General features: G+C 41.8%; 1 protein-coding gene across 1 annotated transcript in view; it reads right to left on the reverse strand.

Annotated features, from left to right (window-relative positions):
• The window catches only part of sgsm2 (small G protein signaling modulator 2), a 230,214-nt gene that overhangs the window by 81,538 nt on the left and 123,722 nt on the right, over positions 1-24,954 (reverse strand). Inside the window, exon 4 of the mRNA XM_083914451.1 lies at positions 1,051-1,218. Within this exon, the coding sequence (XP_083770577.1) occupies positions 1,051-1,218 (168 nt within the window). The remainder of the gene's footprint in view (positions 1-1,050; positions 1,219-24,954) is intronic.

Raw genomic sequence — 24,954 nt, forward strand, 5'->3', positions numbered from 1 at the left:
AATACTTTGTGGAGGAACCTTTTGCTTTGATTACAGCCATCAGTCTGTGGTGAGTGGCGATGGACTGCACTATCCACAGATGTTCTGTAGGATTCAGGTCACGGCTCTGACTAGGCCACTGTAGGACATTCTCCTTCCTGTCCTTTAGCCACTGTGCTGTTTTTATGGAGGTGTGTTTGGGATTGTTGTCATGCAGGAAGGTGGACCACCTGCCCGTTTTAAAGTGTCTAGAAGAGGGCTGCAGGTTTTCCTCAAGAATTTGGGTGGACTTGGCAGCATCCATTTTCCCTTCAATCCTGACCAACTGCCCAGTCCCTGCTGAAGAAAAACAAGCCCACAACATAATACTGCCACCACATTGCTTCACTGTAGGTATGGTGTATGGAGGCCAATTAACTTGTTGTGTAATCTGGAAGGGGATTGGTTATACCTGGGAATGTATGAAATGGTTATTCTAAAGGGACTCATCACTTGTCCAACACTGCTATTCTAGTTTTTCGTTTTTTTATTAATTTTCAGAAATTTTGAAAAAGAAATTCACTTGAATGTTGTTGTTGTTCTTGTATTATCATTTCAGTCTGTAAAACAAAACAAGTGACTATTTCGAAAGGGCATCATGACTTTCTATAGTAACTGTATCTTTGCAAAAGTACATAGCATAGTCTTCCTCTGTCATTTAAAGGTGCTTAAGGGAAAACCCAGAGTTAACAGCCAGGTGATAATACAACATCAAACAATACTACTCAGCCTTTAAGGGGGATTTTTCTTCATTTAAAAGTGTGATTCACAAATGTCTCATATATTGGTGGTATCAGTGCATGTTTGAGGCTTTGATCAGTGAAGTGCACCATTTCATTCTGGCTGACACACTGAATGCGGACAGCTTTTTGAAGCACACAGTGGTTGTAAGCCAGACAAAGCCAGACAAAAACACGCAAAGAGAGAATACAGGAGAAGAACGGAGCACTAAAAAGGTATTTCAATGGACTGTGAGTAGGGTGCTGTGAGTCACTGCTGTGCAATGCCGGGATTGAAGAATAAAACAATCACCTGGAGTTGTCCACAATGTACTGCACTAACTTGTCCAGAACTTTATCGAAGAGGGCCGTTCGGACCCAGATGTGTTTGATGGCCTGTGCAGAGAGAGGCTGAGGGGGGCGGCTGGTGGTGGAGGAGCCCTGTCTCCTCAGAGGTTCATGGCCCACACACTGGGTTCTCCTGAAAGCCAAAAAGCACAAGTTAATATTAACGACCACTACTACAGAGAAGAGTTCATGTCAGAAAACAGACAATGTATCAATATTGCTATTAGTGTCCTATCGGCTAAGTGAAGACCTCACTAACTGTTAATGTAATGTTAGGAATTAGTACTATTGCAGTGCAAGTTTGGAGCGTATGCCCATTAGTTTCTTGTGATATGCGAAGGACATTCATACATGGATTTACATACAGAAACAGAAAGATATTCCTTCCTTTACAGTTAGATGATGGTGCTAGAGCACCATCTATTGGACCTATTGCACCAGTTTTGTTATGTCCACTCAGACATTATATCTACTAGGGCTGTAAAGATTCACCATTACAAATCGGAAACCGATTTTAACGTTAAAGACAACATTGTTACGTGGACCCGTGGTCCGGTCAAAATGTACCATGAACGAGTTGATGGCGCTGTTAGAAACTTATGACTCAGTTTGCTTAAGTATGGAAGTTTGGATTCTTAAAGAAGGAAGGAAAACTCGACAAATGTCTGGCCACTTGTAAGGTCTGTAGAACAACTATAAAGTCCAGCAGCAGCATGACAAATCTTTTTTTCTTTTTTTTCAAAACTTCTGTATTGAGTTTTTGTGGACAGGTAAATTAAAGTACAACTGTTGCATACTGAGTCGGTGCGTAAATAATTAAGGTACAATAAGACAAAATAGAGTAAAAAATGTAATTAATAGTAAAAGTGAATAAAGTAATTAAAGAAAAAAGGGGAGGGGGAGTGGGGGCTAGTCAATTGTCTGTTGAGTTCCTATCTATCAAAGAGTGAGTTAAAACAATGGTGATTGATCATATGACCCACTAATGAAAGCACTTCTACTTGCCTTTTTGCTGAGTATTACAATATCTGAGTGTCTGTGGCATTAAGATAAGATATTCCTTTATTAGTCCAACAAACGGGAAATGTCCTTTTTACAGCAGCAAAGTTGATAGCAAACATACAATAAAACAATGAATTGTAGAAAATATAGAAAAAATATGAACAATATAAACACAGGGTAATATAAAATATAAGAATAACAAGAACAATATGTACAATATATATATCTTTTTTCCAATTTTTTAAATTCAATTTTGCAGACAGGTACACAAGAAAAATCATTACAGCCGTACAGTGTGTCTGCTTTAAAGTGAAAAAGAACAGAGACCAAAAAAACGAACAAAACAAAAACAGCACAAATCCCAGCATCCCTCCGAACAACCCATGTCAGACATGGTGACGATAACCAACCAAGAAACCAAACAATATATAACATCAGGAGATAAGAAAAAAAACTAAAACTAAAACTAATAGCAAAATTTATAAAGTAATTCAAGAAGGAGGAAAACAAACCAACCAAAAAGCCAGTAGTGGGTCCCAGGTTTTGTGGAATGCTTAAAAGATCCCTTCTGTGAAAACCTTAACTTCTCTAACCTTAGAAATTGTAAAACTTCATGTATCCAACTATTATGAGTCAGTGGAGAAACATGTGTCATTTTAAGGAGAATGTTATGCCTGGCGAGCAGGGTGGTAAAGGCCACGACACATTGTGTAGTAATGGGCAGATTTTTAGACGGAGGAAGCCCAAAAAGAGCAGTCAGGGGAGTGGGTTCCAAATTTATGTGAAGAGCCTGTTTGAGGGTTTGAAATATATCGGACCAAAATTAAGCAAGCTTCGGGCACTTTCAGAACATGTGTGCATGGTTGGCTGGGGACTGCTTACATCGGTTACAAGCATCACTGTGACTGGGGTATATCTTTGTCAGTTTAGCATTGGTGAAATGGTCTGTATGAAGCACCTTCCACTGTAATAGGCCGTGCCTGGTAATGTCAGGCCAGTAATGTTTACCCCCAAATCCTTTTCCCATGCATCTTAGGCGATAAAGTGGGGACAGGGCTCAGAAGAGCAATCTTATCATAAATGACAGATATCAGTAGTTTGTGTTGTGCATTAAGAGACAGGAATTGGTCAATCTTAGCTTCAGGGGGGCGGTTTGGAAAAGGTGGGAACTGCTTTTGTCCGACCATATGCAAAACTTAGGATCGGTGCAGGAAGGGAGAAATGCAAAATGATTAAATACTGGGGCAAGGGTCGAAGCCCTCTGCAAGCCATGCTGCTTCCTGAACTGGATCCAGATTTTAATGGTATTGATGACGACCGGATTAGGTGAGACTGTATAGGCAATTATGGGGAGCTGTGAGCAAATCATAGAGTGCAAAGAGCAGGAAGCAGATTTAGGGTGTTAGAGAATATGTTTTTTGATATGGGCTGGTTTATTCTGCCAAATAAAAGCGTTAAGTTGTTGATCTAGATAAGCAAAAAAACGATTTATTAAGACAAATTGGGATAATGACCATCTTAATGCTATGGGTCACTCCCTGATGCATACAGGTCTGTCGCGCTCCCCCCTCTGGGCTCTGCTGGCCACAATATTGTTCAGCTCATCCCAGCATACATTCCCATTATAAGGAGGGTTAAGAAGGTCACTAAGAACATCAAACAGTGGACTAATGATGCCGTTCTAGCTCTCCAAGGATATTTTGAGTCTTGAGTATTTGAGATTGGATTAAATCTTTTAACCCCCTCAGACAACCTAATTGAGCAAGTGGACACTGTCTTCTCTTACAGTACATCTAATTCTGTGTAGACATCATTCCTGTTACAATACACTGTTACAATCTTCTCCAACAATAAACCATGGGTTACCAAAGAGCTCAAAGATATCCTCAACAAAAATAAAAAGAAGAGGGTCTTTTTCTGGTTAAGAATCTGAGAAGATCAAGGTCAACAAAGAAGTTAAGCGGGCCATTAAAGTAGCCAAGCTAAAATACAAAAACAAAGTGGAGGAAAAATTCACACAGGAGAACCTCTGCTCAGCGTGGCAGGGCCTAAAAAACATGGCTGCTGTGAACATCGCCACCACCTGCCAAAATACCATCCAGGTGGAAAATAGGAAAATAAGAATAATACTCTACCCACAACATACAACAACTCTGCACATTTGCAGAGACTTGTGCAAACAAACAATTAACTCATGTACAAGTTAGCAATGTGTAGGTTAGTAAATAAAAAGAAATTGGGTCTTTGACCGTCAGGAGGCAGCATTTAACAGGATCAGGAGTAGTCAAATTCTGTCGTTCATTACAACTCATCATTATTTATAACAGCTGATCACTGGTTGTTTCCAATTAATCTGTAGCATGTCAGACAAAAGGTGTCATTCTATGTTAGAAATGCACTGGCTGAAATATTTCATGAATATGGAGGCAGGTGCATAATTTTAGCCTGAAGAGAGAAGCACTTTCAGTTTGATCTCTGGCACTTGTACAGCAATCAGACAAAAAACATTCACGCACACACACTTCAACACGCAAATGAATGTGTGTTTGTGTATCTATGCTGAGGGGGGCTCGGTTGCCACTGCCAGAATGTTAGCAATCCCCCAGCTTTCATGTGTGTGTGCTAAGTCACGAGTCATCTACCATTTTGATGAAGAGTCTGTGTATGACAGTACTTAAGGGGATGGGGAGAGAATCAGGATGATGACAGAATGCAAAAGAGACAGGGTCTCCCTCTTCTTAATAACACCTGCTGTGTTTTGCAGTGTTCTTTTGACATAAAACATGAGCATCTCCTCCTGTACACTTCATGCAGAACTTCTTTTCAAGTTTCAACTTGAAGAAAATGTCACTTTTGTTGTTGTTAATTGTACTGTATTGTATTTATTTCCGCTATTTATTTATTTGTTCTTTCTGCAACCATAGGGTATAGCTATAGGAAATAAGGAGTTGGTCTGTATTTGTGTTTATAATGCAAGCAAATAAGCATTTATTTTATTTCTATACTGTAAAGACACAAAACACATCTTACCTGCATTTTTGAGTTGATTGAACACAGGTATTACATTCTCAGTATTTTAAGTTGCATTCCGTAAGATTTTCAGCTAGTTAATTGTCTGTTAAGTTCCTATCTATCAAAGAATGAGTTAAAACAATGTTGATTGATCATATGACCCACTAATGAAAACATTTGGTAAATGGTAAATGGACTTGTACTTATATAGCGCCTTTCTAGTCATCTGACTACTCAAGGCGCTTCACAGTGTTTGTCACATTCACCCATTCACACAGACATTCACACGGATGGCAGTGGACATCTACATACCATCTAATCTGATCTAACCATTCACACCACATTTACACACCCATGCGCAGCACAGGGAGCAATTTGGGGTTCAGTGTCTTGCCCAAGGACACTTCGACATGTGGACCGGGGGAGGTGGGGATCGAACCACCAATCTCTCGAACAGAGGACGACCCACTCTTCCACCAAGCCACAGCCGCCCAACATTTCTACTTAAGATATTCCTTTATTAGTCCCACAAAGGGTAAATTTTCTTTTTACAGCAGTAAAGTGGATAGCAAACATAGAAGAAGCATCTAAAGAAACAATAAATTGTAGAAAATATAGAACAAATATGAACAATATATACACAGGGAAATATAAAATATAAGAATAAAGGAACAATAATTATAGGATCAGCAACTCTAAATCTGAGGCCGTGGCTCTCAGCAGGAAACCGGTGGATTGCTTACTCCAGGTAGGGAATGAGTCGTTACCCCAAGTGAAGGAGTTCAAGTACCTCTGGATCATATTCACAAGTGAGGGGACGATGGAGCGTGAGTTTGGCCGGAGAATTGGAGCAGCGGGGGCGGTGTTGCAGTCGCTCTACCGCACCATTGTGACGAAAAGAGAGCTGAGCTGGAAGGCAAAGCTCTCAATCTACCGGTCAATCTTCGTTCCTACCCTCACCTATGGTCATGAAAGCTGGGTCATGACCGAAAGAACGAGGTCGCGGATACAAGCAGCCGAAATGGGTTTTCTCAGGAGGGTGGCTGGAGTCTCCCTTAGAGATAGGGTGAGAAGTTCAGCCATCTGTGAGGAACTCGGAGTAGAGCCGCTGCTCCTTTGCGTTGAAAGGAGCCAGTTGAGGTGGTTCGGGCATCCAGTAAGTATGCCCCCTGGGCGCCTCCCTAGGGAGGTGTTCCAGGGACGGCTGGGAGGAGGCCTCGGGGAAGACCCAGGACCAGGTGGAGAGATTATATATCCAGACTGGCCTGGGAACGCCTTGGGATCCCCCAGTTAGAGCTGGTTAATGTGGCCCGGGAAAGGGAAGTTTGGGGTCCCCTGCTGCCCCCGTGACCCGACCCCGGATAAGCGGTTGAAGATGAGATGAGATGAGATCATCAGGAGTAAAAGTAAGACTATTACTAATAAGCGCAGTGGGTCCCAGGTCTGGTGGAATGCTGTCAAAGATCCCCTCTATGAAAACCTTAACATTACATTACAACCTTAACCTTAGACATTGTAAAATTTCACGTATCCAACTATTATGAGTTGGTAGAGAAACATGTTTCCGTTTAAAAAAAAAGAAGCAAGATGGCGGCGCGTTCAGACGCAGCGGCTGAGATACAGCTATTGAGCTAGCAGGCCGCACAACATTCCGGCATGAATGTTTTGTACACAGCTGTTAGCATCACAACATTTAACTCACGGGGCAGATAAAAGGGCATGCACTTGACAGTTACATACTCCAGATGTGGCGAGCAGTGACTGTTTATTGTCCTAGTGTCAGTGCACCAGCAGTTGTTGACATAAATGCAAAGCCCACCTCCGTGGCCGACCGGAAAGCCCTCCAAAGGGTTGTTAACACAGCCCAAAAGATCATTGGTTGCTCACTCCCCACCCTGGAAGAACTCCCTGTCTTAGTAGGGCTAAAAACATTCTAAGGGATTCGTCTCACCCAGGCCACCAACACTTTGAGTTATTGCGCCCGAGGACAGACGTTTCAGGTCTCTAAATGCTCACACTAACAGACTTAAGAACGGTTTTTATTCAAAAACTATAACAGTGCTGAACACCGCAAATACTTGTACCTATGATGGCACATGATGCTCAGGGTCTCTGCAATCTACTGTTTTGTCTGTATTGTTTTGCCCCCTTAAGCTGCTATAGTGTGTGTGTGTGTGGGCATGTGTGTGTGTGTGTGTGTGTGTGTGTGTGTGTGTGTGTGTGTGTGCGTGTTGGTGTGTAAGCTTGTCATTTTAAATGTGTCTTTTAAAGGTCGCGTCTATTCTATTTGATGCTTTTAATGTTAAATTATTTTGGCACTTTTGAGGGATGTACTGTAAATTTCGTTGTACTGGTACAATGACAATAAAGGCAATTAAATTGAATTAAGGAGAATGTTACGTCTGGCGAGCAGGATGGTAGGCCACGACACATTGTGCAGTAATGGGCAGATTTTTAGACGGAAGAAGTGACTACTAGGCAGGCTGTATTTGTCCGATATAAATGCAAAGGATGCAAAAACACCTTTGTCATACAGGTCATTAAGTGTTTTGAGGCCCTTATCTGACCATATGCGGAACGCAGGGTCAGTGCAGGAAGGGAGAAATGCAAAGTTATTCAAAACTTGGGCAAGGATCGAAGCCCTTTGCAAGCCATACTGCTTCCTGAACTGGATCCAAATTTTAATGGTACTGACGACAACCGGATTGGGTGAGACCTTGTGGGCAGTTATGGGGAGCAGTGAGCAAATCGTAGAGTGCAAAGAGCAGGAGGAAGATGTTATCTCAGTATGAGCCCAGGGTGGGCAGACATCTGCAACTCCAATACAGAGCCAATATAAAAGTCAACAAGACCAAAACGAGTGATGCCTTCAAACTCATTTTGGTTTCTATGCCAGATGGCTCAATGGCTATGTTGAACAGCAAGGGTGAGAGCGGACAGCCTTGCCGGGTCCAACGTTTGTGAGGGAAATATTCTGAGCAGTCACCGTTAGTGTTTACAGAGGCAGAGGGGGTTACATACAGAAGCTTTGCCCAAGAAATAAAATTAGAATCAAAGCCACATGTCTCCAAAATGAAAAATAGAAAGCCCCACTCTACCCAGTCGTAGGCTTTCTCTGCGTCTAGCACCACCACGACCTCAGGAGTGTCCGACCCAGGTGAGAATATGATGTTGAGCAGCCTTTCCGGTATTGAAGAATGGATGTCTCCCTAATGTGAAGCCTGTCTGGTCGTGAAATCATTGATGAAATCACACTTTGGAGGCGGAGGGTGAGGACCTTAGCAAGGATCTTACAATCTACGTTTAAAAGTGAGACCGGTCTGTAGCTGCTACATGAGGTAGGATCCCTGTCTTTCTTCAGGAGCAATGAAATAAATGCTTTATAGGTCACTGGCAGTCTGCCTTCAGTAAAGGAGTCATTGAACATTCCCACAAGGATGGGGGTTAATAGCATCGAGTATGCCTTAAAGAGCTCAACTGTAAAACCATCCGGACCAGGAGATTTTCTGTTTTGCGTAGACTTGAGGGTTTCATGCACCTCCAACAGAGAGATGGGTCGACCGAGTTTTTATCAATCTGAGGATATGTTAAATAATCTAAAGGATTAGGGTTCGCTGCAGTGATTGGGCTGCATTCAGAAGTATAAAGTGCAGTGTAGAAACCAGAAAAAGACTTGTTGATAATCACTTGATCAGAAGTGCGGCTGGATCAGGCTGGAAGCACTAACTGCGCGGGCCTGCTGTGCCAAGTCTCCCTGCCTTATCTCCCTGCTTAAAAAAATCTTTGTTTGGATTGTCGCAGCTGTCTCTCCACTAAGCATGTCATTAAGAGGCCGTGTTCAGAATGTAGTAGTAGAAGCCGTTTCTATAGTAGCTTTAAGCACTTCCCATAGAGTGCCGCTGCTGACATCAGGGGTGTTATTAAACTCTATGTAAGAGGGCATTTGAGTCGCAACAAAATCTTTAAACTTACTATGCGGCAGTAAGTGTGAGCTGAACCTCCATGGTGAACGTGGAATTGTATCTTGTGGAAAAATTAATGTCAACTGTGTTAGTGTTAAAGAAATGTATGAAATATTATCAGAAGTGTTCTTTTCATGCATATAATCAAAAGTGTTTTGCTTCATAAATGTTCTTTTCATGCCTATAATCAAAAGTGTTTTTCTTCAGAGTGTCTGTTGCAAAGAATGTGCCTGCATGTCTGAACCAATTATATTTGACCCGCCCGGGGAAAGGCTGATAAGGCTTCCCCTCCCTAGGAAAACTGTGTGAGCAAAACAACCTGTGACCTTGTGTGGAAGATATAACCTGTATGTAACTGGTTAATGATTATTCATGTACTCTAATGATTATTCATGTACTCTTTAGTAAAAAGACACAGAGGGAGAACGGACGTCAGAAGAGAATTTGCAGAGGGACAAGCCAGGCAGTGCTCGTTGACCTCCTCACTTCTCCGTGTCGATACGTAAAAAATCTCTTGTCCCTGGCTTTGATGAAAGGGGTCATGTCATGTGTCTCCATGTGTTGTTTTGTCAAGACAACAGAAATATTTTGACATTTTTGGTCCTTCGAGCCGGATCTCAACACTGCAGAAAAAAGGGTGACTGACGGGACGTCTGTAAAGACTGTGCACAGTGAAATCTGGCGTAAAAACCTGCCGCTGGACAAAGACCACCTTTCAACGTGGCCAGACGGACCCCTCATCCATCCTTTCAACGCAGCAAACGAGATCCGAGCCAGGAAAGGGGAGACATTCATCACAAAAGGTCAGAGACTAAAGAGAACAGGGAGCAGGAGTCTCCACAGTAGATATCTAAAAAAGTGTGCATGATTGTAGATCTACAAAGTGTGTGTGTGTGTGAATGATATTGTTGTATGAAAAGGAATTTGGTCTGTTTAGCAGTATTTGGGCCTGAAACCTAACGGTGTAAACAGAAAGCCTATTTGCTAGCTGTAATAGATTAAATTGCATTAAGGACATTAGGTGAAGGGACTAGGGATCTAAAACGCAGATTTATTCCTGGGATAGAACCCCCAGACTGTGTCCGCAAGGAACAATAAGTTCTTTGTAGAAGCTTGACACAGTGGGAATTATCTGTGGTCCTTGATAAATTTCCCTGAGTCCTGGATCACGCAGTAACGTGATGCAATGGGATAAAACAGTAAAAATTTGAAGGCCGGCTGAACACACAAAAAATAACTGCACTACAAGATGCAATTAAAAAAAAAAAAAAGACCAAAAAGAATCCAAAAAAGATGAAACAAGAAGGGTATGAGGATACGGAGTATTGGATGAAGGCTGTGGAGAAAAGAAAAAGTAAAAGACAGATACTTGTAAGTGTAGAGAAAGCTAAAGCAAAAGAGGTGCTGGTTTATATGAAGGAGGATGAAGAGACAGGGCCAGTGACAGGAAGACAGGAGAGACATAGGGATAAGGAAAGTGAAGAAAAAAGGAGCTGCTGCAAAGCCAATGGTTGCTGCAGGGCCAAAGGTCGTAGTGCAGGGAAGTGCTGTTGAATTATCAGGACCTGCTCTCTATGCATAGTATAAAACCAGAGGTAATTTTGTATGTGAACGGTAAACCTATTACCTTTTTATGTGACATAGGTGCCTGCAGGACTACCTGCAGATAACTAATAGATAGATAGATAGATAAATAGATAGACAAATAAATAGATAGATGGATAACTTTATTTATCCCAGAGGGGAAATAAGGTCATCGTAGCAGCGGTACAAAACAATCAGAAGTAACATAAATAAAAAATAATAATAAAGAATGAATAAAATACAATATAAAATACGACCCGAAATAACATTACTAATGAATGGTTTTCCTACTGTTTTTCTCTGTGATACTGCTGCAGAGAGGACAGTAGTAAAAAGTGCAAAGCATTTGAAAATTTCGTCCCAAACAATTAGAGTAAAATCTGCTAATGGAACGATCAAAACAAACGCCGTCAGCTAGCCTGTACATCTGTGCCATGAGGATTTTCCTGAAGATGGCGTAGATCTACAACTGGTTATCGCCCCTGACTGCCCACATAATTTACTGGGGAGAGATGCTTTGGTATGTTTGGAACTAGGGGTAATTCCTACATCTTCAGGACGACTTAAAGTGGCAAAAATGCCCTTAGTGGATGCTGTAATGGTGTATGAATCGATCTCTGCCCCACAATATTACTGGACATTGGACCTCCCAGAGGAGGGGCCAGCAGCTGTTTCTAAGCAGCTCTTTAAAAATGACAGAAGCTCGAGTAGAACCAAGGCATACAACTATGCCCCCTGGGGATCTACATGTGACATTACGTTACAAGTACTCCCCAGGGCCAGACCCACTATATGACAAAGCTGTGCAGAAACTAGGTCCTCAAAAGTGTACTTTGATGCAACTTTACTGGAAAGATTCGACCTCTTTCTGTACAGCAGACATAACAAATGATGCATTATATTTAATGCAGGGTGGACGCACACCACATGTGTCTTTGACTAAATCCTCAAAGCAAACATGAAAAGATTTGGATAATGAAGCAAGACGAGTAAAAGCAGCTCACATCTGGACAAATACAACTGATCCTAAAGTTCAATATAATAAGGATACGCAGTTTTATCGTCAAAAACTACAGTGGGTGGTCACAACCACTCCAAACGTCCATTTGGACGAGCCAAACACATGAGAAGCAAAAGTGTTCTCTCTCACTACGGAAGAAGAACAAAGTCTATCTTCATTACCCAAAGAATTATGGTCAGAAGGTCCATCTGATGTAGGATTAATGAAAGGCGTCCCACCAGTAGTAATTAAAGGAAAAACAGAATATAGGCCAAAAGTTAAACAATATCCCCTAAAACCTGATGCAGAAGAAGGCATTGAGCCAGTAATTGAAGATCTAAAGAAAGCAGGAATTATAATTCCTTGCCCAGATTCACCCTATAATACACCTATTTTTCCTGTCCGGAAGGCCGCGCCATCAATTTCTTGGCGAATGATACAGGACCTAAGAGCAATTAATGCAGTACAACAAAGGGCACCAAACGTCCCCAATCCACACACATTGCTTAATTCTATGGATCCAAATGCAAAGTATTTTTCGGTCATAGACCTAAGCAATGCGTTCTGGTCAATTCCAATACATAAAGATAGCCAACATTGGTTCGCATTTACATTTAAAAATAAACGATATACATTCACAAGGCTAGCACAAGGCTATTGTGAAAGTCCCACAATTTTTGCTGAAGCAATTGCCAATTGTCTAGCAGACTTCAATCCCCCTAGAGGGAGCCAAATCCTCTCATATGTAGATGATATCATAATAAACTCCACAACAAAAGAGGATTGTAAAGAAGACACGTGATCTTTACTCAAATTTCTTGCAGAAACTGGCAACAAAGTGAGTAAAAGTAAATTACAATTGTGGAAACAAGAAGTGAAATACCTAGGTCACACGTTGACCCAAAATGGCAAAACAGTAAATCAAGAAAGAAAAACAGCCATTTTGTCTGCACCAAGACCAATAACAAAAAGGCACATGATGTCCTTCTTAGGACTTTGCAACTACTGCCGAACGTGGGTAATGGATTACACAGAAGTAACAAGACCTCTGCTTGATCTCATTTACTCTACAACTATGGCACTAACAGATAAAATAATTTGGACAGAAACGGCAGAAAAAGCATTTTGTAACATAAAACAAATGCTGGCAGGAACAACGGTACTTGCCTTACCAAACTATGATAAACATTTTATCCAAACTGTGGACTGTAAAAATGGATTTATGACGTCAGTGTTATTACAATTACATGGGCAAAAGCACAAACCATTAGCCTACTATTCAACGCAACTGGACCCAGTGGCTAGAGCATCCCCGCCTTGTGTTCAGGCTGTGATCGCAGCAGCAATGGCTGTACAGGCCTCTGCGGAAGTAGTATTATTTCACCCAATAACACTACAAGTGCCACATGCAGTAGCAGCCCTGTTATTACAAACAAAAATGACCTTTCTATCACCTGCCAGACATCTGTCATGCATGACTATCCTTTTGTCGCAACCACATCTCAATATAGAAAGGAGCACGACATTAAATCCAGCTACGCTGATACCAGTATCAATAGATGGCACTAAACATGATTGTCTGCATGAAACACAGTTAGTGTATAAACCACGTCCTGATTTATTAGACACACCCTTGACACATGGCCATATAGTATTTGTTGATGGTTCTGCACGTAAGAATGCACAAGGGCAAAATTGTGTAGGCTACGCTGTAACAACTATAGATGAATGCCTAAAAACAAGGAAATTACCATCTAATTTATTGGCACAGGCCGCTGAAATAGTAGCATTAACTGAAGCATGTAAATTATTTCAAAATAAGGATGTAACAATTTACACAGATAGCCAATTTGCATATGGCGCAGTACATCTATTTTGCCAACAGTGGAAACTTAGAGGTTTTAAAACGTCAACAGGAAAACCAATAACACATGATAAGTTAAAAGCTATAATGTTAACAAAATCTATTGCAGTGTGCAAGCGTGATGCCCACACAAGAAGAAAAGATATGGTTTCAATCGGCAATGCAATGGCAGACACAGAAGCTAAATTAGCCGCACATCCTGTTTTGCATGTTTCAACTTCTCAAAATACACCAGTGACGTGTGACATATTACGACAATGACAACAACAAGCACCACAAATAGAGAAATCAATGTGGCAGAAAAAAGGAGCTACAAAAATAAATGATATTTATATTGGACCTGATGGTAAACCCTGGTTACCTCGATCGCTGTTCAAATGGGCTTTAATAATGAGCCATGGGCGTTGCCATGCCTCAAACGGGGGGATGACAGACTTAGTGAACAGCTACTATACTACTAATGGGTTTATTACATATTCAAAAAAATGTTGTAATCAATGTTTAACATGCATTAAACATAACTCACAAGGACAACAACGTCCAAAACGAGGTGCATTTCCAAAACCAGAGTATCCTTTTCAAGAAATACATATGGATTTCATAAAACTAAACAAACGCAAAGGTGTAGAATACTGTTTAGTTAGAAGAAGAAGAAGAAGAAGAAGAAGAAGAATTACTTTATTTTTATCCCACACGGGGAAATTCAATTTTTACTCTTATTATCATACATGTTACACACACAGGCCCGAAATACACACATGCACAACCAGGACTTATACATGCAATTGAGGAGAGATGTTAGAGCGAGGGGGCTGCCAGTGACCAGCGCCCCGAGCAGTTGGGGGTTCGGTGCCTTGCTCAACAGCACCAGGAGATGAACTGGCACCTCTCCAGCCACCAGTCCACGCTCCATACATGGTCCACACAGGGACTTGAACCAGCGACCCTACGGTTCCCAGCCAAGTCACCTATGGACTGAGCTACTGCCGCCCCTATAATATATAATTATAATAGATGCCTTTTCCAAATGGGTGGAAATGTTTCCATGTGCTAACCCTGATGCCATCACAGTAGCGAAAGCTATATGTAAAAGAATAGTCCCAACCTTTGGGATACCAAAAAGAATACGATCAGATAATGGCTCACATTTTGTAAACGAAACAATAAATAAAATAGGAAAAAAACTAAAAATAGACTTGAAATACCATAGTGCTTATCACCCGGCCTCAGCTGGACTTGTTGAGAGATTCAATGGCAAAATTAAAAATAAGCTAACCAAATGAATGAACGAAACTGGAAGACCATGGCCTGAATGTGTTGATTTAGTACAACTAAGTTTACACATTATGCCTACAGGCGGATGTAAATTGACTCCTTTTGAAACACTGTATGGTAGACCATATTATTTACCTGACTTACATTTAAAAATAAAAGATGAGCCTGACTCTGAGAAAACATTGGCAGACTATATGAGACAAACGCCGAGCCATAGAAAGTGTAAAGAAACCAATAATCTGCCTGATTTTCCTATATGCCCCCAGGAGGATAAAACTGTGACGCCTGGTGACCACGTGTTCGTGAAAGTGATAAAGAGGAAGTGCTGGTCCAGTCCAAGGTGGGAGGGGCCATTCAAAGTTATTCTCTCCACACCCACTGCTGTAAAGATCGCTGAGAGGTCCAGCTGGATACATCTCTCACGTTGCAAAGTGAGGACACTTAGTGATCTCGTTCCAACCCCTGAGAAGGGGAAGTCTGATTACAAAGGGGTTTGGAAACGCCTAGGTCCATTCGTCTCAACGTCAGTGAAGAAATCAACGATCCTCTCAGTTTAGTGGAACGAGAGCATAAGTGTGAAACCATGCCAAAATACCATGAAAGATGGCTAGCCTCCAGGACTGCAGGTGCAACGATGGTCGCACTAATGATCTTTGCTGCTTTCGCCCCGTGGATGTGGACAACACTTCAAGACTCAAAGGATGAAGAAATGGTTCCAATGGTGAAAACTGTGATTGATGACTGTGATGATTAATTTCTTCTCCGTAACAGTACTGGTATGACGAGGTCTTTAAATCTCCGATTACGTAGGAAATGTTATCAAGACAACGAGCAGGGTCATGGTAAGACTTTGATATACTGTAGTGATTACATTATTCTCACAGCAGAAGGTACTTGGTCACTTCAGGTTCTCAATAAATCATTGACGGCATGTGAACACTTGTTCCGTAATCATAGCATATGGACACCTATTGTTGAACCATACACACTCCGCATACGACATCCTAGAGGTGATTATTATCGTAAACTCATTGGCAGGGAAGGGCATGGCTCACTGGAGGGGCCTGGTGGGAGATTCTGCTGAAGTTTCTGACACCCATAATTGTGATTCTCCTCCTATTCTGTGTATGCATCGTGCCTTGTCTACAATCCCTGATGTCCAAAGTGATAAACTGAACCACGGCTGAGACTCTGTTATATCAACAGGAGAGCTTGGCCCTGATAACTACACATGCACATAACGAAGGATCCGTCACAGTAGACACACACTTATACTGTGATAGCTGTGAGGAGTGTGCACTGGCTGACATAAAATACATTGTTTAAACTGATTACCTCTGAGTGTAAAGAAGTGTTATTTTCGAACCAGACGACTGTACTGAAAGCTCTACCAAGAGAATGGTATGTGTCTGATATGAGAATGAAATATAACTCTTCTGATAAACAGGAGGGAAATGTTAAAGAAATGTATGAAATATTATCAGAAGTGTTCTTTTCATGCATATAATCAAAAGTGTTTTGCTTCATAAATGTTCTTTTCATGCATATAATCAAAAGTGTTTCTCTTCAGAGTGTTTGTTGCAAATTATGTGCCTGCATGTCTGAACCAATTATATTTGACCCGCCCGGGGAAAGGCTGATAAGGCTTCCCCTCCCTAGGAAAACTGTGTGAGAAAAACCACCTGTGACCTTGTGTGGAAGATATAACCTGTATGTAACTGGTTAATGATTATTCATGTACTCTAATGATTATTCATGTACTCTTTAATAAAAAGACACGGAGGGAGAACGGACGTCAGAAGAGAATTTGCAGAGGGCCAAGCCAGGCAGTGCTCATTGACCTCCTCTCTTCTCCGTGTCGATACGTAAAACGTCTTGTCTCTGGCTTTGATGAAAGGGGGTCACCCTTGTATAGGGGGTGCCAGGAAGTCTCCATGTGTTGTTTTGTCAAGACAACAGAAATATTTTGAGTTAGGCATGGTCAGAAGTGACTACTGGGTTATATTCACAATGTCAAAATAAGTTGAGGTCTCTCATCTGCTTAAAACCAGTACTGTGTCTGAAATGATCAAACCAAGACACAAATAGAGTAATTTCCAACCGTACCGCTAGATGGTAATGACAAGCACACAAAAGTATGTAACCAATAAAGGATGATTAAAGCTGCCATATAATATTGTGTTAATCATTGATCAGTAAGGTTTCTTTGAAGTTAATTATCGTAACTGAAAGAGTAGAGTAGTGTGTGTGTGAAGCAACATGTTCTGATTTCTCTTGTACAAGGAGATAAGCACAGTATAACAGAGTCATATAGAAGGTTTATGGAATCTCATGTGTATTGATTCTTTGAAATAATTGAATGTTTTAAAAGTTGATTATGATGTGTTAACATGAGTTTACACACAAGTTTAATCATGAAGAATGGGAACTTGCTGTTAGAAAAAGCAGAAGTAAATCGCAGTAGTTTAAGTGTGTGTGTGTGTGTGTGTGTGTGTGTGTGTGTGTGTGTGTGTGTGTGTGTGTGTGTGTGTGTGTGTGTGTGTGTGTGTAACTGAGAAACAGATGGCATGCACCATAGAAAGAATAGGGGAAGTGAAACTGTATGTGGGAAGTACCGGGAATATGTAGCTGTGAAACAGCACATAAACCTATTCATAAATTATAATAAACAGCCGTACAACACTCCCAGAATTATGAACGATGTCCTGTATAAAAGGTTAGGGCGTAGTCTGACCGTGGTTCTTCGACCCCTGAGGATCTTCGAGCAAAGACGTGACCCTGAAGAGAGCTAGGAGAATAGCTGCTGACCCCTCTCACACTGGACACAGGTTGTTTGAACCTCTCCCCTCCGGCCGAAGGCTGCGGTCTATTAGGACCAAAACCTCCTGCCACAAGGACAGTTTCTATCCCTCTGCCATCAGGCTTTGGAACACAGCTAAAGACTCTGACTGAAACTTAGGGACCTACGACTCACATATGCGTTGCACCAACGTGCATCTGTGCAGACCACTACAGAGGGATTGTCTATTTTTGCAGTTTGAAACGGGATGGAGTGAGCGAGCTTTTGAAGGGACTTTAGTTAAACGATTCTGCAACTGGAATTATAAGATCATCACTTGATAAGGGAGGATTAACCATTTCTAACCAGTTGTGGATTACAATTCGGACTAACTGAGTTTCCTTGTTCGCCCTGCAAGCAAGAACTGTGGACATTGTGAGAGACTTATTTGGCTTTTGGATAAGATCACAGGTTTTCTACAATTTTCATCAGTTGGGCAGCAAAGTGAGAATAGCTGGGCCTGGCTACCTCCCCCCTCCTTCTCTTCCCCTACGAAAATATTCATGGACTGGTCACCTCAGCTCAGCAGATTAGATTTCAGGGATTTTATTTTATTAAAATCATCAATTTTCCCTCTCCGGGAATCATTACCTTATCATGGTGGAGAGGTTTGTGTGTCCCTGGTAACCTTAGGGCTGTGTTGTCTGGAACGTGGTGCTCCTGGTAGGGTCTCCCATGGCAGAGTGGTCTCAGGCAAGGGGCCAGACTAAGAATGATTCAGAAAGTCTCCATGAAAAATCAAGGAAGAGGAAGAGAGACCCTGCAAGGAGGAAGCCTGAGGCCCCTGTCTGGAGCCAGGCCCAGACAAGAGGGTCGCCTCCTTATGCCTCAGGTGGTAGGGGGGAAACTCTTGCACCGAACAGCAGTTCAGAGTATTCTGACGTCTAGGAGACCCTGAATGGAGTCCGGCATGGGGCTCCATTGGGGGACTCCATAGTTCTGCTGGGAGACTTCAATGCCCACGTGGGCAATGGTGGAGACACCTGGAGAGGCGTGATTGGGAGGAACGGCCTCCCTGATGTAAATCCGAGCAGTCGTCTGTTATTAGACTTCTGTGGTGGTCACAGATTGTCTATAAAGAACACCATGTTTGAATATGAGGATGCTCATAATTGTACGTGGTACCAGAGCACCCTAGGCCAAAGCTCAAAGATCTGAACTGAGGTTGTATGTTTTGGACACTCGAGTGAAGAGAGGGGCAGAGAAGGACTCCTTCCTGTTATCCCAGAAGACTATGGAGGTAGTTGCAAGGTACAGATGGGCCAGAAGGGCTGCAGCCTCTGCTGTGTCAGAGGCAAAGCAGCGGGTGTCGGAGAAGTTCGGAGAAGTCATGGAGAAGGACTTTTGGGCGGTACAAAGGTGCTTCTGGAAAATCATTTGAATCCTCAGGAGGGGGAAACGGGGAACCGTCCAAGCTGTTTAGAATAAGGACGGGCGCTGGTGACCTCAGCTGATGAGGTAATCGGGCGGTGGAAGGAGCACCTTGAGGAAGTCCTTAATCCGACTAACACGCCCTCTTTTGTAGAGGCAGAGCTGAAGGCTGATAGGGGATTATTGTCAATATCTCTGGTGGAAGTCACTGAGGTAGTCAAACAACTCAACAGGGGCAAAGCCCCGGGAATGACGAGATAATAATAACCTTATATGATTTATAACAATTTTGAGCTGTTTGCTTGCCTTGCTAAACTTACAAAAAATACAACAACCTGCATTTAAAGATTAACATTGAGAACATTGAAAACACCGGATCGTGAGTCAACTTGTCCACAGTGTATTAAAATGTCCATTTAGCAATTTCTGCTTTAACAGACAGAATATCAGCAACCCGGCAGGACTTTAACTATTAGTGCTGCGGTCTAAAAATAAAATATGGCCAGTCCAGGGATGGCTAAAGCACAGCTATACAGTTAGCATTGACCACATCGACTCACGGTTATCCAGATAACATGAAAGTGACTCGTCTGTGATGAAATCAACAACCCTCCATGGTCATCCAGTCTCCTCTGTGCGGGTGGATGTAATGAGGGTTTTCGCCTCAAAGACCAAAGAGAGTCTCTTCCTCCCTCCATCCTTCATCGTGATGACCAGCCTGGCAGAGAACAGCAGTGTAAGTCTGAAGCCCAGGTTATAAAGCTCACCTCACATCACCTCTCTGTATTTTTGGCGCTCCGCAACCACCTCCAGTGCATAATCCTCATATATGGCAATGGGGCAGCCTCTCTAGTGTAGCTTGCCTCTCCTGGAACAGGCTTCGCGTATGATTTTCTCCTTCACCTGGTACCTGTGCAGCCTGACAATGATTGGCCGGGCTCTTTGGCCTGGCTTTGGATTCTCGGATAGCACGCTGTGAGCCTTGTCACATTATGGCGGTAATTCCAGGAAACCTTCGCCGAAATCCTCCATTAGCAGCTCTGCAAAGAAGGCTGTCGGCCACGGACCCTCCGTTGATTCAGGTAGTCCAATCACACAGAGATTATGGCGCCGGCTGCGGGATTCCAGGTCGCTGACTTTAGCCAGCAGTTTAGCATTACTCTCTGTTAGCGTGGCACAGGAGGCCTTCAGCGTTAGCAGACGTGCGTTTTGTAGATTTGCATTTACCTCGAGGAAGCATATCTCCTGAGCGTGGTCGGACACTGTGGCGTGGAAATGGTCCAGCTTTGGTTCTTGCTTTTGCCCCCTGGTCTTTTACCTGTCTTTTTTTTCCTAACCGTAACATTCATCTGTGCACTCTGGATTTACATGATATGGATCTTAGGTTGTATATATGATTCAGGTGACAGTTTGTCAAGGAAAAGGTATTTGTTCTCGGTGTGTATGTTTGAGCATTATCAACAAAAATACTGAGGATATTTCCGAACAGATTATAGTGTAAGGACGTGTGTGTGTGAGGTTCAAAAGGACTTGACTTGAAAGAAACTAGTTCATATGAAGTGCTGTCCACACAAGGACAGAAGGCCTTTATGTGTGAAAAAGTCTGGAGTCTTAGAGAGAAGTAAGAAGAAGACAAAGCCGGGATTGTACAAAATCTGTCAAAGGAAAAAAAAGAGAAGTTCAACTCTGAACATAGGCAACAAAACTACTTAGTTAAGTTTAAGCAACAACACTACCTGGTTAGGTTTAAGCAGCAAAACTACATGGTTAGGTTTAAGCAAAAAAACGACTTGGTTAGGTTTAGACAACAAAACTACGTGGTTAGCTTTAGGCAACAAAACTACTTGGTTAGTTTGCCTTCATATGGAAACGATGGCCACCAGATGCCTATACTTCATAAATGTGTGACATTGATTATAGGATGTTCTACATAAGCATTGATCTGTCACGTGATACAGGACACGATACTGGTTTATATCTTATTTTTGTGAGTTTGGGCCCTAATTTCTATCATTATTTCTATCCTTAAGTGAACATTAAGGTGGACAACGATGGCACTGAGCAAAACTCGCTGACATCACACACAACCCACACAAAAGTTATTTCTTAAAGGAGTTTGCTACTTGTAGAGCACATTTTAGTTTAAAAAATATCTTAAAAAGTGAAGTTAATGAATTAACTTATGCTCGGGAGCAGGGCCATGCCTCAACCACACCTGACAAACACTTATATACCAACCCATTCAGTGCTGATGTGTCTCCAACTCCTCGAGGCAAGCAAATCTAAGAATCGGAAAACCAAGAAAACTACTTAACACTATGGATTCTGAGCCTCACATCAACCTCCACGCTTCAGACAAGGAGCTGTACGATTAACTTTTGGACACCGGGATCCTCCTACTAAACCACAGCAGTCGGACTGGAGTCCAGAAATGTCCCAGAGGAGCCGCGGTCAACATACCGCTGCAACAGCCATGTAATCTCCATCTACGGTCTCCTAACAAAATCTCCACCACTCTGGGAAGATCTCAGGCTTCTTCTCCATCGTCAGTGAGTTTCGAACATCATATCCGCCAAAGGCAAGGCTGGGGAAACCAAGACCAACCTTCTCCTCTGCGCCATCGTTATGCAGGCTCCGGTAACACTTTACGGCGCCTTCCAGTCCGACCCAGCCAGAGTCACAGCAACACGCAGGGCGTGATATCAGCAACTGAACACTTCCTCTATCATGGAACGGCATTCCCTGTCACCGCAATGACAATAAACCAACTCTGCTTGTATTCCGCCTCCATCAGCACTCCAGCCGCAACAATCACCAGGGCTCCGACACTTCCGGGTTCTCCGCCGGGGACAGGTGTAGACGAGGGTTACGTCACAAGTCTCCTCCCTTCTCTTTTCCAGCAGGCTCAGCAGCAAAGGGCCCCTTCTCAGACAAACAAGGGGCTGTGCTCCCGGCCAACCAGGATGTTTCTCATCCACTTCCATCATTTCCAACCGTTCCATCTCTTTTTATATATATATATAACCTTTATTTAACCAGGTTTGTCCCATTGAGATCCAAGATCTTTTGCAAGGGAGACCTGGCCAAGAATGACTGCACATGAAGTTTTAACACAATGTCACAAAACACAAATAGAAACAAACAATTAGAATACAATAACAATTGAATTTTAAAAAAAATAATTAAAAGAATTTACAAGATTAATTTAAACATTTGCACTCAAATAAAACATTTGCACTCCTGAAACCTGGATGTAATGGATTTTATCTTGGACTTGAATACATTCAGACATACCAGACTTTGGAGTTTAAGCTTTGACTGCAAAATGTTCCATGTACTTGGAGCAGAAAATCTAAAAGCTTTCTTCCCCATTTCTGTTCTCACCATAGGAACAGCAAAATGATAAAAAATCCTGAGAGCGGAGACTGTAGGCCCTGTTAGTTAAGATTAGAAGGGAAGATAGATAAGAGGGAATAATCTCAAGAATAGCCTTGTTAATCAGCACATACCAATGGCCGAGCCTGCGCACATATAACGATGGCCAATTTACTTTACTGTACAAGACACAATGATGAGTAAGAGCTCCACAGTTTGTAATGAACCTAAGAGCACCATGATACACACTATCCAAATTGTGGAGGCATTGAATGGAAGCATTCATATATAAGACATTACCGTAATCAATAATCGGAAGAAAGGATGACCACCAGTTTCTGTTTCACCGTAAAGGAAAAGCAAGACTTATTTCTAAAATAAAATCCAGGCTAAAGCTTCAGCTTCTTTACAGTGTACTGAATGTACTTTAAAAGACAAGTGGTCATCAATCAAGAACCCCAGGTATTTAAAAGTAGATACACGTTCAATTTGTTGACCATTACTGGTGACAATGACGGACTGACTTGCTCTTGCTGATTTAGAATTAGTAAAAAACATAAGTTTTGTTTTATTTGCATTTAGAACAAGTTGCAATTGACAGAGTTGTTCTTGGATTCTATTAAATGCATTCTGCATATATGCAAACACTTCTGCAGGTGTGGGTGCAAAGCAATATATGACTGTGTCATTAGCATAAAAATGAAAGGCTGCATTTGGAATATTAATTTCAATATATTTTATATAGAAAATAAATAGCAAAGGGCTTAGTACTGAACCTTGAGGCACCCCCTTGTGGACAAATTGAACCTCAGAAGAGACACCCTCTAACTGGACAGCCTGGCTTCTGTCTTTAAAATATTTGGTAAACCATCCAACTGCATGTACAGAAAACCCAGCTGCTGTAAGACGTTCAGTCAAAATGTCATGGTCCACGGTATCAAAGGCCTTAGAAAAGTCTATGCAAAGAGAGAGACAACACTGTCTATTATCTAAGGCTTCAGTTATGTCATTTATATCCTTCAAGGCTGCAGTGGTAGTACTGTGTTTTTTGCGAAATCCTGACTGGGAAATCGACAAGATAGAATTAGTGGCTAAATATTCTTTTACTTGTTCACTGACAAGGAATTCAAGTACCTTAGCCAGAACAGACAGTTTAGAAATAGGTCTAATATTGTTTAAAATATTTGGATCTCAATAACAAACGCAGATTTCCAGACTTTTGGAATTACATTGGTCAACAAACTAAGATTAAAAATGTAACACAATGGAACAGCTACAATTTCAGATGCCAGTTTTAAAAACAAAGGCTCCAAATTATCTGGTCCTGGTGTTTTTTTAGGATCAAGGTCGTGTGAAATTAAAAGCCTGAACATTACTGGGGGTCCTATCAAGCAGTGGAGGGTCAGAGGCCTTTTCTCTAGGTGTGGGTTGTTTCGAGAGGTTTTTAGAGTTAAAAAAAACCCAGAGGAAATAAAATGTTTGTTAAAACAGTTTAGTATGTCTGTTCTGTCTGTTACTCTGCTGCCATCAATCAGCATACTGGAAGGAAGATTAACTGATTTAGAGGTAGACAACAGGGACTTAATTGCTTTCCAGAATTTCTTTGGATTTTCCAGACTTTCAGTAGTCGTGGACAAGTAAAAGCAAGCCTTTGTATTTCGAAGAAGAGAGGTACATTGATTTCTTAATTGTCTAAAATAGAGCAAGTCAGTTTCCAAGCCTGATTTACATGCCCTGGTCCATGCAGAATTTCGCTCATGCAGAACTTCTGCTAGTTTGGATGTAAACCATGGGTTATCACAACCTTTAATTCTGAATTTGGGCAGGGGGGGCATGTTTGTTAATAATGTGACTGAAACTTCCATGAAAGTAACTCCAAGCCAATTCAACATCATCAAAAAGAGCAATCCTTTCCCAGTCAAAATGATAAAGGTCATGCAACAAAGCTTGTTAAACAAACATTTTCATATTGCGCTTCTCTACAAAGCATGGCTTGCTTTTAGGAAGCCCTGTGTCTCTTATGACTGCTATCACACAGTGATCACTCAGATCATTTGGAAACACACATATCTGTCACATATTTGGAAGGCATGTTGGTTAAAACTTAGTCAATGAGTGTTGCTTTTTGGGAACATTTGGGGTTGGGTCTGGTAGGGGAATTAATTAATTGCGTGAGGTTGAGAGAATCATATTGTGCTTTCAGGTCATCGGACACAAGCATGAGCCAGTCACAGCCAGAGTTTAAATCTCCCACCAAAAGTAATTAATTGTATTTCAGCTGTGATAAAAACTTGACAAGGGAAGACAATGCATTTTTAGGAGCAGATGGTGGTCTGTAACATCCTACCAACATGATACAGTGATTCTTTGTTAATTCTATTCAAGAGCAAGCAACTCAAGCTCCTTAGATACTGACTCTTTAAGCACTAAATTAACATCAAAATCTCTCCTGGTATATATCTCTACTCCGCCCCCTTTTCTTGGACGATCAGCACGATAAACATTGTAGCCATTAATAGAAATATCCTTATCAAGCACAGATTTGGTGAGCCAGGTTTCAGATAAGACAATAACATCAGCATTTG

The sequence above is a fragment of the Echiichthys vipera genome, assembly GCF_963691815.1.
Source record: "Echiichthys vipera genome assembly, chromosome: 5".
NCBI classification, from domain to species: Eukaryota; Metazoa; Chordata; class Actinopteri; order Perciformes; family Trachinidae; genus Echiichthys; species Echiichthys vipera.